The sequence below is a fragment of the Trachymyrmex septentrionalis genome, unplaced genomic scaffold (assembly GCF_001594115.1).
Source record: "Trachymyrmex septentrionalis isolate Tsep2-gDNA-1 unplaced genomic scaffold, Tsep1.0 scaffold313, whole genome shotgun sequence".
Classification (NCBI taxonomy): Eukaryota; Metazoa; Arthropoda; class Insecta; order Hymenoptera; family Formicidae; genus Trachymyrmex; species Trachymyrmex septentrionalis.
The window spans coordinates 145,761-163,165 of record NW_017305478.1 but is presented as its reverse complement, the minus strand read 5'-3'; the positions used below and the strand labels follow the sequence as shown (position 1 = coordinate 163,165).

The following is a 17,405-nucleotide window of genomic DNA, read 5'->3' as shown; positions in this document are numbered from 1 at the left end:
TTTACATTTTTTATTTATAAAATATATACCTTAAATAACTTCATTTAATTCTTAGTTTACACCTTAGTTTTGTGTACCCTTATTATTTATTTATCCATTAGGTCATTCTGAATTAATTTTCATCACTTTTACAAATATATAAAAATTATTAAACAATTTTTACATATATTTTAACATCTTTAGAAAGTATTTGTATAGTTGTATATTTATAACAAATTGTATATATGTTCCTTATATAATATATGGAAATAAATCAGGTGTTCTTGATGTAAGTAAATCGCTAAAATAAATCTATCAAATTAATAAAGATTTCAGCGATTTATTTTCATCAGAAGCATCGAAAAAAATGGATATTGGCCGGTATTCATAAACAGATCTTATATTCAAGATCGTTTTAAGTACAGTCTTAAGATGTCATGAACCAATCAGAGAGCCATATTAGCATCTTAAGACATTATTTAAGACGGTTTTAAAATAAGAACGGACTATGAATACCGGCCAGAGGACCGTATTAGTCTTAAGACATTACTTCTTGAAATAAGAATGATTTATGAATATTACCCATTGTTGTGTAGTTTCCATCCTCTTTTTCAGAAGACAATAATGTGCGGGGATTTTGCGGTTTAGGAAAAAGGCTCATGTTCTCTCTGAGGTTTCTCTCTGGTAAGAATATAATGCAGAATAAAACGTAACATGGAACAAAACCAAAGACTGCAGATGTGTTACCCGACGAAGATATCCATGGATATGATTCAGTGTGTACATAGAGGCGCTTGTAACGATGGTTTCATCTAAAGTGCGGACATATTCACTCTCAGACTGCGCACATTCGAAGGAATAAGGAACAGAGAATAAAAATTTCAACCTATCAGAAATTGTGTGTTTTATAGAACATGATTTCTGATAGGTTGAAATTCTTTTTCTCTGCCCTCTGTTCCCCACTACATTGTCCCTCACCCACTATCAAGCTTCTCTAAATCTATGTAGATGCCTGTCAATTAGTACCATATCACTGTGCCAAGTAAGATTATCTTCTTTCACGAAATATTTTATTATAAATTTATTATACATATTGTGAACAACAATCCAGTAAGTACATTTTATTGAAGGTTACACGTAAAATAATTGGAAGTAATAAATGTTAAAAATTCAAGTTACAATTATATTAAATTAAATTTTTGTTGAAGATTTTAATTTATATTAAAGAAAATTATTATTTTTATTCGCTTTTTACATCAAATATAAATAAAATTATGCAAAAATAATTTATTACTTTGCAAAAGTTTTAATAACATCTTAAAAATTATAAGTGTGATATTTGATTAAGTTTTCACAAAATAAATAATTGTCAAATGTATTTTGCGAGATACGAAGTTATTATTTTATAAATCAGTACTTTACAACGCCGATCATTAACCAATCGATGATAATGTATCACGTTTCATTCAGCAAAGATTAGCTTCATGCTGATAACATTGATACAATCGTGTATTATAAAGTGTTTAAATATTTTAAACATATTTTTAATTTGACAAATATGTAATGTATAATATGTGTGAGAAATATAAATAATTTACTTAACATTGACTCTCTTTATACATTAGTAAGATGTAACGTCGTGACAAGATATAACGTCGCGAACAGAAACGTAACATTATCGCTAATTATTTATTTAAATAGAGGAAACTAAGGTCAAAAGTAACACAGGTAAATTGTTTACATAAAAAAAATATTATAAATAAAATACACAAGCTTAAGGAAGAGATAGAAGTTTGTAATATAAATAATTATGAACTTTTATCTTTTCCTTGCTTTTATATTTTAAACAAGATAGAGAACGCCCATTAATTGCAAAGCAATCATATAGAATAAACGACTAAATATAAAATTTAGGTGTTAATATGTTTAAAAAAGCGTTTAATAACCTAATGTAAGATCGTATACATCAGTTATCCTTGAGATTCGCTAATAATAAAAGATCAAATGAAATAAAGATATATAAAAATTTATTCTCGATGATATTCTTTACAATATTTTTACTAAGAAACTTTTCATTAAAATTAGACTTTTCTATTTCTTTTCAAAAACATTGATTTAACGTGATTCTTGTCATTTAATGATGAATTTGTTATCGTAGTTTTACTACTTAATGCTTTAGTACTTAATGCTTTACTATTTTTATTATTGAACATAAAAGATTACGTTCCACAAATCATCATTTCATAAAATTCAACAAGATTTTATTTGTTTGATTGACTACTGGCTTATTGTTAATATTATTCGCAAATTATGTATGTTTAAGGAATTAATACTAATTTGTTTATTATTCGTCGTTATTGTTAAAAAAGACTATGTAAGTCGATACGTATGTATACAATCTTATTAGATTATTAAATACCTTTTTAAATACATATATTAACGTCTAAATTTTTTGTATTTACAATATTATTGCTTTTATATTTTATATAATATATAATGTTTATAATATTTTTTGCAAATGTTACAACTTATCCGTATCACTTTAAACCCGAGCTTCCCGTATATAACGATCAAAAGTTTTTAATATACAGTTATTGTCACATTGGTAATTATATTAGGTTAAGTAAAAAGTCATCGCGTTTTTTTAAAAGACATCTATCAGTAAAAACCGCAATTACTTTCTTACCAACAATATAAATATATCTTGATAGAGTAAAGTTTCAGCTTTAAAAATCTCTTTTTTAAATTATACGATACGACAATTTTTAATGGAGTTATGAGCAATTAAAGTCAAAATAATTCTTTTATTTAATCCGCGATAACTCAGTAATCAAAAGTCGTAGGAATATTAAAAAAAAACGATTTTGTAGGGAAAGTATCAAGCTTTCACGATAGGTAATCGAAAATTTTCTCAAATTCGTTTTGGACACGTTACAAATCCACAAAGTGAGAAGAAAATTTTTCGTCTTTTTCAGCTCGTAGTTTTTGGTATGTAAAAATTATCAAACTCATATAAACTTAAAAAATGTGATAAGCTTTTAAAAGTAGAGATTTCAAGCTTTAAAACCCTTTTTTTAAATTTGAATTTCATTCATTATTGACGAAGATATTGTATATACAACTTTGAGCTAAAAAATACGCGATGACTTTTTACGCAACCTAATATATAATAATTTCTTTCTTGTATTTCTAATATGAATTTATTAAATCAGTCTCATGCTATTATATTGATACAACTATACGTATGTCTCACTGGGCGTTTAGATATTATTATCACAACCAGATATCATAATTGACAAATCAGTGTTGCAATAGATTGCAATATTTAAACAATATTATGTAAGTGAAAATCGATAGATAAGATTACCAACAGTATTAAGCAAAAATCAATAAATGAGATAAAAAACATATATAAGTGAAAAATGCTATATTCGATCAAGGCGATTTTTTATGTACATAATAATATTGTTTGTAAATTTATACAATTTCCAGTTCAAGCAAACTGTGAGCCGATTATTTGTCGGTCTTAAAATGCAGTTTTAAATCAAAGGTGAAATATTAATATTACGCTGTAAATGAGCATCTTAGAAAATTGTTAATTTCATGCTAATAATAAGCATTTAAAAAATTGTAAATAATTATTAACAGCTTTTTATTTAAAGTGCTTATTTGCATCAATAATGTTAAATTGCTTGTCAAAATTAATTTATAATATTACTATTCTAGCTTCGGTTTAGGACTACGTTTCAAGACTGATAAATAATAATCGGCACACATTTGCTTAAACTTAAATTGTATAAATTCTCGATATTGTTAGGCACAAAGAGCTGCTTTGACCAAACATGACATTTTTCATTCACATGCATTATTTAATATGTTTAATGTAATTTCTATAATAATACACAATATTAATGACACAGGAAAACCGCATTTAGCAATAATGTGGTATAAAGCAGACAGAATTATCTTTATGTGGCTGTTGTGCGTCCAGTCAATGATAACGGCACATGACCAGGATACTTGCCATCTGCCAAATCATTTAATTCAGGAGATAGACTCTTATGCGCCAATAGTACACAGAATAATTAATGAAAGTATGCAAGGTTCATTCAAAGGAACTACATGGCAAGATTTAGCAACGTTTGTTGACAAGTTTGGCCCCAGATTTACCGGTACCCAAGTTCTTGAAGATGCTATTGATTACGTATTGAACAAGTCGATCAGTTTAGGTTTAGATAATGTTCATGGTGAGCCAGCTACCGTACCACGCTGGGTCAGGTATAATTCATAAACGCATATTAAAATTAAATGATTTAAAAATAAAAAACAAACGCGATGATTATGATAACAAATCCAGAGGTTTGGAATCTGCAACTCTTTTGCAACCACGGCAGAAAAATCTGGCGTTACTGGGACTGGGCTATAGTATTGGTACTCCGAAAAATGGTATAACTGCTAATGCTGTCGTAGTGAATAGTTTCGCAGAACTCAAGAAAAGGGCAGAAGAGGTAAATTTAACGAATAAAAGATCGAGACGCAATACATTTCTGTCCTTAATTATAATAAAGTAACTTTCAATTGTATCAGATTCCCGGAAAAATAGTCGTATACAATCAAAAGTTTGTCTCGTATGGAGAGACTGTGGAATACAGAAGCGTGGGAGCTATAAGAGCTGCAGAATTGGGAGCTGTAGCTGCATTAATCAGATCAGTAACGCCATTTTCATTGTACACTCCACACACGGGTATGATGAATTACGCAGAGAACGTTACTAAAATCCCAGCTGCTTGTATAACTGTCGAAGACGCAACTCTTCTGGGAAGGATGGCGGATCGAGGTAAAAAAAAACACTTCTTGAGATCTTCGCTAAATAGATAACTGATGGTATTATTTTAAATTGTTAGAAAGTGGCTAAGAAATTTACAAAGGTTAAATAATAAAGAGCCACGACTAAGGATGTAAATAAGTTATATATTATTTAAAAACAATTTCATAACAATAAGTAGACGTTTCGGTCAAGATTTGACCTTCTTCAGTACAATAAAATTGAATACGTTAAACATTAAAACTAAATACACAAGTCAACTGATAAATGTAGTGATAGCTAGTAACAAAAATTATTATTTCCTTATGATACAGTATTAATCGCAATCGATCGAAGTAGATTACAGTAACAGTTAATTGTTGTCGCGCTATATGAATAGAAAGAAATTAATTACAAAAGTTTGTTTCTTTCCTAATATATATATATATAATATAATTAAGAATTCTTCATTTTAAAAAACGACGAGCCCCACACAAAGAGACACGCAAGTACCAAGTTGTGTATCCTGGGGCGCGAAGACTCTTCTGTATAACTGAACACTGTGACAATTTTAGGTAACAAGTGAATTTAAACTGCAATAATGTGTGGGGCTCGTCGTTTTTTAAAATGAAGAATTCTTAATTATATATATATTAGGAAAGAAAAAAACTTTTGTAATTAATTTCTTTCTATTCATATAGCGCGACAACAATTAACTGTTACTGTAATCTACTTCGATCGATTGTGATTAATACTGTATCATAAGGAAATAATAATTTTTGTTACTAGCTATCACTACATTTATCAGTTGACTTGTGTATTTAGTTTTAATGTTTAACGTATTCAATTTTATTGTACTGAAGAAGGTCAAATCTTGACCGAAACGTCTACTTATTGTTATGAAATTGTTTTTAAATAATATATAACTTATTTACATCCTTAGTCGTGGCTGTATGCTCTTTATGATGGTATTATGTTTGTTTAGGTGAAACAATAGTGATAAACTTAAAAATGGAAGCAAAGAGATATCCCGATACTCAATCTCGAAACGTTATAGCGGATATCATTGGCTCTAGCGCGCCTGCAAAAGCAGTCGTCGTTTCTGGACATATAGATAGTTGGGATGTTGGAATAGGCGCAATGGATGATGGAGGTGGCATTTTTATATCTTGGAACGCATTAAAATTGTTGAAACATCTCGGCATTCGGGCGCGAAGAACGATAAGGTTCATAATATTTCGAAATATTTATTATAATTTAACTGATTATTGATATAAGATTAAGTATGTATATTCTGTAAACGTCTTGTTATACAGCAAATTATTTATATTGTATTTAGAATTTACAATTTACAATTTTTTTATATTATATATAATATTATATATAATATATATAATATATAGAATGATAATGTGGACTGCCGAGGAATTTGGTCTTCTCGGAGCAGAGCAGTATATACGGAATCACGCTGCAGAGAATGAAAATTTACAGTTCGTGATGGAATCTGATTTCGGCACTTTTACACCTACAGGTCTCGAAGTTTCAGGAAACAATATGACCCAATGTATACTTCAGAGAATAATGCGGTTAGTTCCTTTACATATTTTTAATATTTTGTTTTTGTTTGATTTATATTTATTATTGCGATTATAAAATATTAATTTTTTTTTATTTGTTATTTATATTTTTAAGAAATTTTTAAGTTTAAAAAACGTTTATTGTTTTTTATAACAAAATTTTTATATTTAAATTTAAATAAATATTATTTTTTTATATTTATATTTTATAATAATTTTTATTATTTAAAATAAGCATAGACTCTTTTATATTTCTAGATTGTTAGCTCCGTTGGGTGACATGAAATTAAAGAGCCCATGCACAGGTCCTGATATATCGTTTTGGATTAAAGCTGGCATACCAGGTGGTGCTCTGTTGAATCGAAACGAAAAATATTTCTATTATCATCATACAAACGCGGATACCATGTTGGCAGAAAATCCAAAAGCTCTGGATATGAATACAGCTCTATTCGCAGCGGTATCATTTGTTCTAGCAGATATCAGTGTTGATCTGCCTCAACACAATTTCACTAGCGTATCATAAAAATCAGTTTGATATATGTATGTGCACGTAATGATGAATACACAGAATTCTGTATTTAGATTATCGATTTTATTGCCATGTTTGAGGGTAGCATGGCGGTGAATCTCATGTTCAAGTTTATTCTCATATACAAATTCTATCTAATGTCGCGACATTCTAAAATCGGGACAAGACCTACCTCTCATACGTATGCCTGTGGTATGCACACAGATTGTACACAGAAACGGAACCTATTTATCGCTGGTTCTGAACGGCAATTTTTGAGAGATTTTCTTGGCAATAGATACTCTTGGTTTGCCAGACCTCTGAAGAGAAACTACGAGCGCGTGAAAAATTCTTTGAATCTGCCTGAGATCGAACCCGGAATCTCTGGCATAGCAGTCTCGTACGCCACTTATTACGCCACGCTCGTGCTTATTCATAAATCACATAGACAATATCGCGGACAACATTGGGTAATAGAAATTTGGTGGCATAAATTAATACAATTAAGTATCGTATTCTATTTTTGTTACTTACTGTATGTAAGAAAGATGGAATCACGATGGAAAGAAACTCAGGTGTGCTCTAAATATACTTTTAACAGTTAATGAGAATGTGACACTTATGCCGCCAGAACCGTACGAAATTCGTCTCGAGAATAAGTCACCTGATCAGTTTCTTCCGCACCATATATGGAATGCTTGTGTTGACTTGCGTTGATCCAAATGAAAATCACCCATCACAGACAGGATGCATACATGTGTATACATAAATTAAAACAAGAAATATGATCTTAAATTTCGAGCTGTTTTTTTGTTTCTATTATATCTTATTTCTTTCTATTTTATATTTATTTATTTCTATTACATGGCAGTCAGCAGTTTAGGTTTAAATATAGAAATCTATGGATGTGGATACGTAAATCACTGAAATTATGTATTCATGGAGTGTTTTATTTCAAATATGCTTGTATATACAATCACAGCATATAAACGATAAGGCCTACGATTGCCTAGACTAAACTCTTTAAAAGCATCGAAATGCAAATGTGATCAAACGAGCTAGATTTCATGAATCGCTTTCTATTTGATCTCTTTGCTTGCTTAACAATCTTATTAAAAGATTTTTCAAAGACTCTTCAAAATATATTATATCGTAGTTACCTCGCAAAAATTAACAGAATACATATGTTCCACTAAGTCCAATTATTGAGATATATAACTTCATTTCCCCGATTTGCAATAAAGCAAATAAATTGTATTAAAGTATAAAAACATTTTTATGCTAAATTATAATGGGATACATAATAAGTTTTCATTAGTCACGAAAGATTTAAGAACTAAATAAATTAAATGATCTTATAATCTCTCACTTTATTCTTGATATTTAAATATTAGTTCGAATTATCAATTATATTAAAATTTTTGTTTCTGGTTGTATAAATTATCAGTCTCAATCAAGTATCAATGAATTTTGTGATTTATATTAATGTATCTTCGTCCTGATTTGGAAAGACCATCAATAAAGAATGCTGAGAAGTCGTTCTCTGACTTGAAGTTAACAGAGCGGTTTTCTCGCCTCCGCTGCCATTCATCGAGCAATCCGGAGAACTGCCATCGAAAGCTATGTAATTGGTGGTCGTGCTACTCGTAGATGGCATGTCATTTAGATCCGGTGAGGCCAAAGGCGGAGCCTGTCCTGGACGAGCATTAGAACCGTCTAGTGACACGATCTGCATACTATATGACTCACGATATCCAGATGTACTAGATGTGTCTTCGTCCCAGGACACATCTGACACCTGAGGATGCACGTGGTGATGAAAGTAGTGACAATGATGATGCTGATGCGTCGTTCCATGAAAATGCTGCTGATCTGCAGGCACGTTGGAGTTTTTGTCTCCGTCCGATTTGCGAATAGACTGACTTCGTCTGGAACGAATGGATGAGGAATTAGATGGAATGTTAGATGATAGCGGAGGATCCACTACTGATGATGTCTGTCCCGTCGCTTTCGATTGACTCGTTGGTTGTTCCACGAGGGCTGCATCCAACTGTTCCAACTTAGTCTGCGTTGTCTGAAAGATAGTATTCTATGTCAGTAAAGTAGAAACCATTTAATGTACTAAATAATCAATTAAATTATAATCAAAAGTAAAAATATGATGATAATGAAAACTATCGAGAAGCTGTATGGAAAAATCTAAAAAATTCTATAATTCAATAATGATTGGAAACGTTGAAAAAAAACTTATGTAAATGTTATCACCTCAATGTGACTCTTTCGACTTTTTCTTAAGCGGAAGGTCTTCTTGCTTTGGCCCATAGAACGTTGTAAGCGAGGCTTGTCGATACGTAACTCTCCGGAACTGTCTTCGGTTGGACTGCTTGGACTTAGCTGACCCGTCACCGTCTCCCCTGGCGGGACAGTCGACGATCACACATGTCGCGTTTACCGTCTTATTCACGAATTCTACTCTACGATTTATCTACTCATGCTCCTTTTTCGAAGTGTATGATTCAAGATTGTTTTTGGAGTGCGTAGGAAATATTTTACAACCGCGTCCCGCGCGTGCTTGATGTAACATGGTACTATATACATCTCTAGTACAAAGTAAGTTTTTTTAGGATTATAAATATATTCTATTTTATAATTTTTAAACATTCTTAGACGTGTGATTCTCGACAGATATTAGACATTACATAGAAAATTAGGGGTGTATTCTTTATGGAATCGAATGACATTTAGATCGATCGTTAATTCTGAAACAAAATATTTCAACTTTGATATTTAGAGAGAATGCCATAAAAACATGGATGAATATAAAAAGATCAGACATTGATTAGAAATGATTACTGTACAGAGAATGTTTTATATAGATTGATACATAATGATGGAGAAATTTTATTATACGTGTAGAATACGGTATTGCATGTAAGTTGCACGTTAAAAATTGGAATTAATATTTTTATAGAAAATGTTACAGTGTCTGTTATATGCATGCAAGATTGTATTTGCAAAACAAATTATTTTAATGCCGCTTTGGAAGTGATAACGTGAGACTACTGTGATTATATTATATATGCACATGTTATACATGTCCGCATATTAGATACCAGAAGGAAAGATGTTTATGTCAGAGTTACATAAGAAACTTCTTGCAAATTGATAGAGTTAATTAAATATATATATAAAAAAGAATGGAAGAGTCAAAATAATTATTATATTATATGTATTAAATGTAATATTTGAATGCCTCTATTCTTAAACTATTTATTCCAGAAATATAGGTTCTATTTTTTGGCAAAAATGTTAATGATGTAAATAATGACAATGCTATTAAATCGATTAAATTAATGAATAAAACCTAGTGTAATACATAATTAGCTTTTGTCTCTTACTTTAATAAACTAATTAAAAGCGTAACTTACGAAGTTTAATCAAAACTTTATCTGGAGACACGGTAGTGTTTCGGCGCTAGAAGACATGGCGTGAGACACTGATGTGCCTCAAATTTACGTTATGAGTTTTACTCCATGCAAAAGCTTAACTAAATCTGCAAAATCTAAACTACGAATTTATTTCTATTTAATTTAATATCTAAGTAATTTCTCAAGTTTAATGTATTGATGAAGAATAATTGTTATATATAACATACAAAATAAATAACCAATGCAACTAAAATAGATGTAACAAACAGAAGAAATATTTTCTACAATCTTGCATTTTTTTTTTATTTTTTTTTAAAGCCATCTGTTTAACAAGAACGCGATAATGTCATGTTATTAATGAAAAGAAGCTTATATTTGTGTGACATGTCGGTATTACTGCAGACGAATTAATAAAATTGTTATTCCAAGTTATATTTTCAAAGTCAAATTTTTGATTAATTAATTTGATCAAAGCTTTTAATTTTTGAGAATAAAGATTAAAGAAAAGTTTAGTCTTCTAGAATAAATCTCTGTAAATTTCATCAATTTATTAATTTTTGCAGTAATATTCAGATATTGTATCAAGTTGGAAGAAGGAAATGAAGTCTTTCAAGGAACATATTAATAAATATGTATATCGTGTATAAGCTAAAGCGGGGACAGGGATTTACCTGATGAGTTTCTAAACTCTACGGAAGAGACAAAGCGCAGCTTTGGCGCCTTTTGGTGAGGTAAGATAGAATGAAGCTTAACATGGTTACGTTGATCGCTAGTAGAAGATGATTGGAATCTATCTGAAACATGCCACATCGAATGTCTAATATGAGGGGAGGGATAACAAGTAAGACAGACCACGATATAGTAGTTAACGTTGATACGTTGTTCACGATCGTACATCGTGTCAATGTTGCACACTTCGAACCTGAGTCTTGGGAATATTGGTTAAGTGTAATTGATGCGATAAAGTGTAATGCCTTAAATGATTTTGCTGAAAATTAAGTCACCTGAATTTATAGCTTATGATTCATGAAATTTTATATAAAATTTTAATTTCTCGATGCATTTTAAAATTATATGAGTAATGAAATGATATTGTATTTATATCCTGATCTCATAATCTTATAATCACGATTTTACTTAATAAAAATGGTAGATGGTGACGTAATGAACATTCCAATTAGACAAAATATTATAATATTAAGATACGCGCGACTAGTTACATGAATTGCTGTAAATACCTATACGATGTTGCTTCGATTAGAAAAAGTATATTAATCGATCCTCTGTATTATAAGAAGAGTGCCAGGGCAAGCAATAATAAAATATTTCAAAATGAAAGATTTTCATGATATCTGAAGAATTTATTGAAATCAATTGAATGTATCCTCTGGACTAAGCAAGCTGCTGAAATTGAGTGTGTCGATATGGAATTGTCGATACCGATAGATGTTGCCGTCGTGTTAATTAACTGTGAAAACAATTAATGACAATTAGTTTCGTGCTGTCGAGTAAAGGAAGAAAGCGATAGAACATCGAAGCAACTACGTAATAGAGAGTGACTACTCAACGATTAGTAGGGTACCAACTGTTGGACATTACCATTGTCTAAATACTGCTATGTATAATAAGTTCCTTATGAGTTTGCGTATAAAACGTGATGACAGGAGATCATAATAGAATACCAGTGTTCTAAAAGAAAATACCGCGAAATAAGATTGCGTATTCTGCAATTTTTGAAGAACTTTTTATATTATCATACAATAATATTTTCATACAATTTTACAATCTGATCTTTAATTTCTGTCATATTTTAATTACATTATAATTTGTTTAAATCGCTATTTAAGCAATCTCGTTTCACGGTAAAAATGGATTAAGGAGGCAACAAGAAGTGGACGAAGACCGAGGTAGGCGACGCAAGAAACAGGACGAGCGATCGATATGATCAAAATTACAAAAAATTGTTAAGCGTGAGAGGGGCATACATCAGCAGGATATATATTATAGATCGTGTTAGAATTGATTGAGTTGTAGAATCGGTCCGCTTACCTCCGTTCCCTAGCTAGCAATGGAAGTAACGTAATGATCAATGTGTCAATAATACGACCAGAGAGAGAAAGAGAAAGAGAAAGAGAGAGAGAGAAGAGAGAGAGAGAGAGAGAGAGAAAGTGAGAGAGAGGGAAAGAGAGAGAGAAAGTGAGAGAGAGAAAGTAAGAGAGAGAGAAAGTAAGAGAGAGAGAAAGTGAGTGAGTGAGAGAGAGAGAGAGAGAGAGAGAGAGAGAGAGAGGCGTAAACAACTTATGCCTTAAAACGACGCCTTAAATGATATACGATTAATTGAGAAATCTTTTCTCGATGATGAGGACGGCATTGCTATCATCTGAGACGAGAATTTTCGTCCTTAAACGAAAGGCGAACGACTAAATTCTTCAAGTTGCAAGCCTCGCTGTAAAGGGGAAAATAAAGTGAAGACAATTGCGTCATTATGCAAGAACCGCGTGAGAAACCACTAATGTGAAGGAAGAGATTCGTTGCTAAGAAAGACAGTGAGACAGAAAAAGACAAAGAGAAAAGAAAGAGATAGAGACTGCTGGCAGTGGTCTATAGACAATGGCTCGATCCAACTGTGGTAATAATCAGCGATTCTTCGTACTGACTGCACGTACGACAATAATGAAACGTATGTAAGAGGCTTGCAGTCGCATCGATCGTAATCGATAATTTGGGACCATCTTTATAGGGTTCTCGAAAGTGATGGAATACCTGTCGTTGACGGTGGCTGCTCGACACAAGTTTCCTCAACGACTGTGTCACTTGCTTCACGCAAGGTAGATCCACCGCTGGTGCTCGATACGGATCCTGCAATTGCAAAATATTATTAGAATTATGGAAAAGATACATGAAAAAAATCAAGAAAATAGCAGCAATAATGTACAATATTATATTTATTGACGTATACGTATGTTTTAAAAATCTAATTTGATTGTAAGTTTACCGTAATATCTATTATGATATTTTGATAATCACTTAAATAAAAAGAACAAAAGATTGTTGTACCACCAATGCGAGTGCCGTTCAGTGGTGCTGTTACTTGAGTGGGATGCATTGTTTTAACAGTACTACTCGTGTTGGATTGAGTCGAATGAGACTGCGATTGAACTGTGGAATGAGACACTGGTGTTTCAGCAGGCGTACGATTTATGTGAGCTCTTGATCCTAAGTCACCAGTCAGAAGATCCATCAACAGAGATGGTCTCTGAGTACGCGGCTGGCCTTCGGTTATCGGATGCATATCCACAACGCTTCTTTTAGGTTCCGATTGCATCTCATCTGTACGAAAAACAAAAATATAAAATGAGGCTTGAAAGAATATATCAGTGAAAAATGTAAAAAAGCCCATCAGAGCCTACATACAACGTATATTTTATTCGTTTTATTACATTTACATGAAAATAAAGAAATTTTCGATGCATCCAAACGATTGATGTAAGCTCTGATGGGCTTTTTTATATTTTTTACTGTATGTATGTAGAAGTTACAAAACATTTGATTGGAAAAATTATTAGTTAATTTAAATTTTAACATGAATATTTTAATTAATTAAGATTAAATACATGTTTGAATTTGCTATAAAATAATTGGAGTACGATAAAGATGAATATGGAAGGGACGGAAAAAATATTTATACCGAAGCTCGCGAATGTGATTATTGAGTTTTCAACGTTGATAAAATACTAACCGCATTTTCGATTCTCAATTTCCTGTTTTAGATTCTTTAACTCGTGAATAAGATCCATGAGCAGCGTGCCTCGCGATTTTGGAACAGTGGTACTACTTCCATTGATCTTCTCGCGTATAATGGTGTGCATATTTCGTTCGTGCTCGGATATCGGTGCTTGTCCAATTTTATAAACAATAAATGGAAGCATTTGAATGTATAAAGCTGTGCGGTGTGTCACAATAAATTCTATGAAATTCCAGAGATATGTGGAAGCTTCATTGCGCTTATTCAGAAGACGCATCGCACGTAGAATTATCCGCCATTCCGTTCTCAGCTCGGTTTCGAAACATATCGTCATTATTTTGAGCGCTGAAATCAAACACTCGGGTATTTAGATATGAATTATTCATAAAAACAACAAATACATTTTACATAGCAATAATTTTATATAAATTATATAAAACAATGTTATTTGAAAAAAAAAATTTACTCTCTTCATGTAAATCTTACCCAGGAAAGCAACTTGGTATAATGTTAACGATGTTTTCATTAAAGCCTTCGGATCTCTCGAGGTGAACGTTATACTACCAGTTCTTGTATCCGTCGGTGGTCTTTGCAACGTCAATGGTATCGGTTTTGCACCCGGCGGCCAAAGTGCGTTCAATACAGTTGTTAAAGCGAAAGAGATGTCCGATTGTTTCAGTTTTGGTACATCTAAAGAAATATCAATTTAAAATAACATTATATATTCGTAATGTCGTTTTCCCAAATGTTGCAATACTTCTTTTTACCTTTTCTCCCAGTTCCGACGCGGAGAAACAATGGTATCAACAAGTTCAATAGCGCATTTTCCGTGCGAGTTTGAGTAGCAAACATGTTCTGACCACCGAGAACATTTTCCAAGGAGTATCCCTCGCCAAAGGATATCACGTGCAGAGCAATCAGACGTAACACCGTTGAGCAAAAAAGAGGAGGCGGAAGTGGAGCGGGCAACTTGCTCATTAAAGCAGCTATGGAAGCTGAAGTTAAATCTTCAGATAGATTGTCTCCAACAATTAAAGCCTGAAAAAATTAACGATCAATTAAAATTGAAATTTAATTAAATTAAAGCAGATTTGAATGATACATAGAAAAAAATTATTTCATTAAAACATTTACAAATTTAATTAGATATAGATTTGAAAATAATTTGGTTCAATTATTCAAATAATTATGTAGGACGCTCAAACATAATGAGCAATGCTACAAAAAGTTTTGACATTCTAGCCAGCTTGAGAGTTCTATACATAATTATTTTGATGGTCCAACAAAGTTATTTTTAGATTTGCTTTGTATATAGTTAAATTTTTTAATACTTTCACACAGTAAAATTATTTTTTTTATACAGGTGAAACAATTCTAATATCTACCTGACATGTAGTTAACAACGTCTTTAAATACTGAAAGTGCGCGATGTACGGACATTTCGACAGAGTTTCGTAAACCCCTTTCAAAAGATCACTTGCAGCAACCCAATCGGTATTTCTTCTAATCGATGGTTTCTTGTGTATTTTACTGAAGGTTTTATCCAATCTTCTAAGAATTAGCGTTAACGCTGGTCTCATTTCATCGGCTGCCCACTCGGTTGAAGGAAGAATATCGTTCATGTATCGCTTGAGACCGCGGCAAGCCATAGTGATCGGATCGTATGGAGAAATTTTCAGAAGACTATGAGCGATATCAGCTAAGCGCTAAATAGTAAAAATTATTTTCGCTTTAAATTCTTTACATAAATTTCTTTCTAATAACAAATATATAATTATAAAAAAATAAAAATACAAAAAATTATGTTTGATAAAAAAATAAGGATTTAATAAAATATTGCTAATCTCTTTTATTAAAATTAAATTTATTTCCTAACAGATAAATTAAATATTGCAAATATATATCACGAAGATACTCGTTAATTTACCACATGACATTTTGAATCCAGTAATTCGATAGTTTTTCCGTCCTGTGACTTCCTATTAAGTTCTACTAAACGAACAGTACAACGAGCCACAAAGTCCCCAACCATATTTAACAAAGTATCGCGCGGTCTCCTGAACTCGTTTTTATGAAAATCCTCGTCTCTATCGTAAAAATTTCGAGTTTTCGAATGTTCTATATATTTCGTGTGAGTGTCTTCTTCGAAATCAAAACCAGGTGAGTACGGGCCTTTGCCGTAATTTCTTTGACTAGAACCTTTATGTTCAGGACTCAACTTTTGCGGGCCATTGTAATATCTGTGAGAATTAATAATGTATTAATTTTGTATTAAGTTGCATTTTGAAAAGAAGCGAACATTGTAAGAGAAGCAAGTGATGAATTTAATTTGTACTTTGTCAACGCTTCAGAATTGTTGACTAATGTTCTAACTGCAATCGCTAATTGATTTATTATCTCCTTTTCTGTTTTGCCTTCCTTATTGTACGTGGGTAATTGAATTTGCCGAACGTAGCACGGCAATATCGCTTCCAATATTGTCTGTAAAAAATACAACATATGTTACACACTTGTATAATATAGAAATTAAATTAGCAATATTATATTGAACACCTTACCAGCATTTGTTGGCCTCTAATCGAGTCAGGTGCATAAGCTATCACCATCACACAAAGAGATATACAGTCAAGCACGTCGACCATTTCGTTTTCGTCATGATAACAAAAATCTATCGCTTTCAAAGGCTTTTCCTCTTTCACTAATTCTCCTATATTAAGTGGATCCGGTGATGGAGTTTCCAAACTCATTAATAAGTTAAACAGGCACGTAGAGGGAACCTTAATAAAATCACGTTCAATATTATTTTCCAGAAATACTTATATGTTTTTTTTATTTATCAATAAAACAAACCTTATGAGCCTCGCCATGGACACTTTTAATATCCGTGTCCAATATGGTAGAAACACTGCCAAACATCTGTAGAATGAAGGGCTTACGATTCATGAGATAAAATTGTTTGACAGCGTACTCGACAGTGGTCGTCACGAGCTTATTTGTCTGATGCGTCGAGTATAGCTGCAGTAAGGTCGGCATGATTAGCAAGTAACCGTTCGTTGAGAAAATATTTTTGAAATTATGCGCAGCGTTTATGTAGGTCGCTACGACGTAGCGTAAAATGCAGGAATCCTCGCTATGAATAATCACGGCGCCATTCAGAACGTTTAGAAAGAGATGAATATCACCAGAATATGCAAAATTGCCGGCCATGGCCTCAAACATGCGTGCGATCAATCTAACCCACATAAATTTATGCATCACGTCCAACCCAAGAAGTTCCTAAAGTTAAAGAGAATTATTTATAGAAGAAAATTTATTTATAAAATACAATGTGTATTTGATTTTAAACAATTTAAACATTTTA

General features: G+C 31.9%; 2 protein-coding genes across 2 annotated transcripts in view; one reads left to right on the top strand and one right to left on the bottom strand.

Annotated features, from left to right (window-relative positions):
- Positions 1–1,008: 1,008 nt before the first annotated feature.
- LOC108749793 (carboxypeptidase Q-like) lies at positions 1,009–6,972 on the top strand. Its single transcript, XM_018488761.1, has 7 exons — positions 1,009–1,089; positions 3,900–4,257; positions 4,337–4,487; positions 4,567–4,816; positions 5,769–6,009; positions 6,187–6,369; positions 6,619–6,972. The coding sequence occupies exons 2-7, from the start codon at positions 3,920–3,922 to the stop codon at positions 6,884–6,886; spliced, it is 1,431 nt and encodes a 476-aa protein (XP_018344263.1). The 5' UTR covers positions 1,009–1,089; positions 3,900–3,919; the 3' UTR covers positions 6,887–6,972.
- A 1,327-nt stretch (positions 6,973–8,299) lies between these two features.
- Positions 8,300–17,405, bottom strand: part of LOC108749801 (protein unc-80 homolog) — a 26,668-nt gene continuing 17,562 nt past the window's right edge. The window contains exons 39-51 of the mRNA XM_018488774.1: positions 16,895–17,320; positions 16,603–16,821; positions 16,380–16,525; positions 15,972–16,284; positions 15,430–15,750; positions 14,812–15,082; positions 14,531–14,734; positions 14,039–14,389; positions 13,357–13,629; positions 13,063–13,158; positions 10,971–11,093; positions 9,137–9,285; positions 8,300–8,945 (exon numbers count right to left, since the gene is read on the bottom strand). Of these exons, the coding sequence (XP_018344276.1) occupies positions 8,349–8,945; positions 9,137–9,285; positions 10,971–11,093; positions 13,063–13,158; positions 13,357–13,629; positions 14,039–14,389; positions 14,531–14,734; positions 14,812–15,082; positions 15,430–15,750; positions 15,972–16,284; positions 16,380–16,525; positions 16,603–16,821; positions 16,895–17,320 (3,489 nt within the window). The 3' untranslated portion in view covers positions 8,300–8,348. The remainder of the gene's footprint in view (positions 8,946–9,136; positions 9,286–10,970; positions 11,094–13,062; positions 13,159–13,356; positions 13,630–14,038; positions 14,390–14,530; positions 14,735–14,811; positions 15,083–15,429; positions 15,751–15,971; positions 16,285–16,379; positions 16,526–16,602; positions 16,822–16,894; positions 17,321–17,405) is intronic.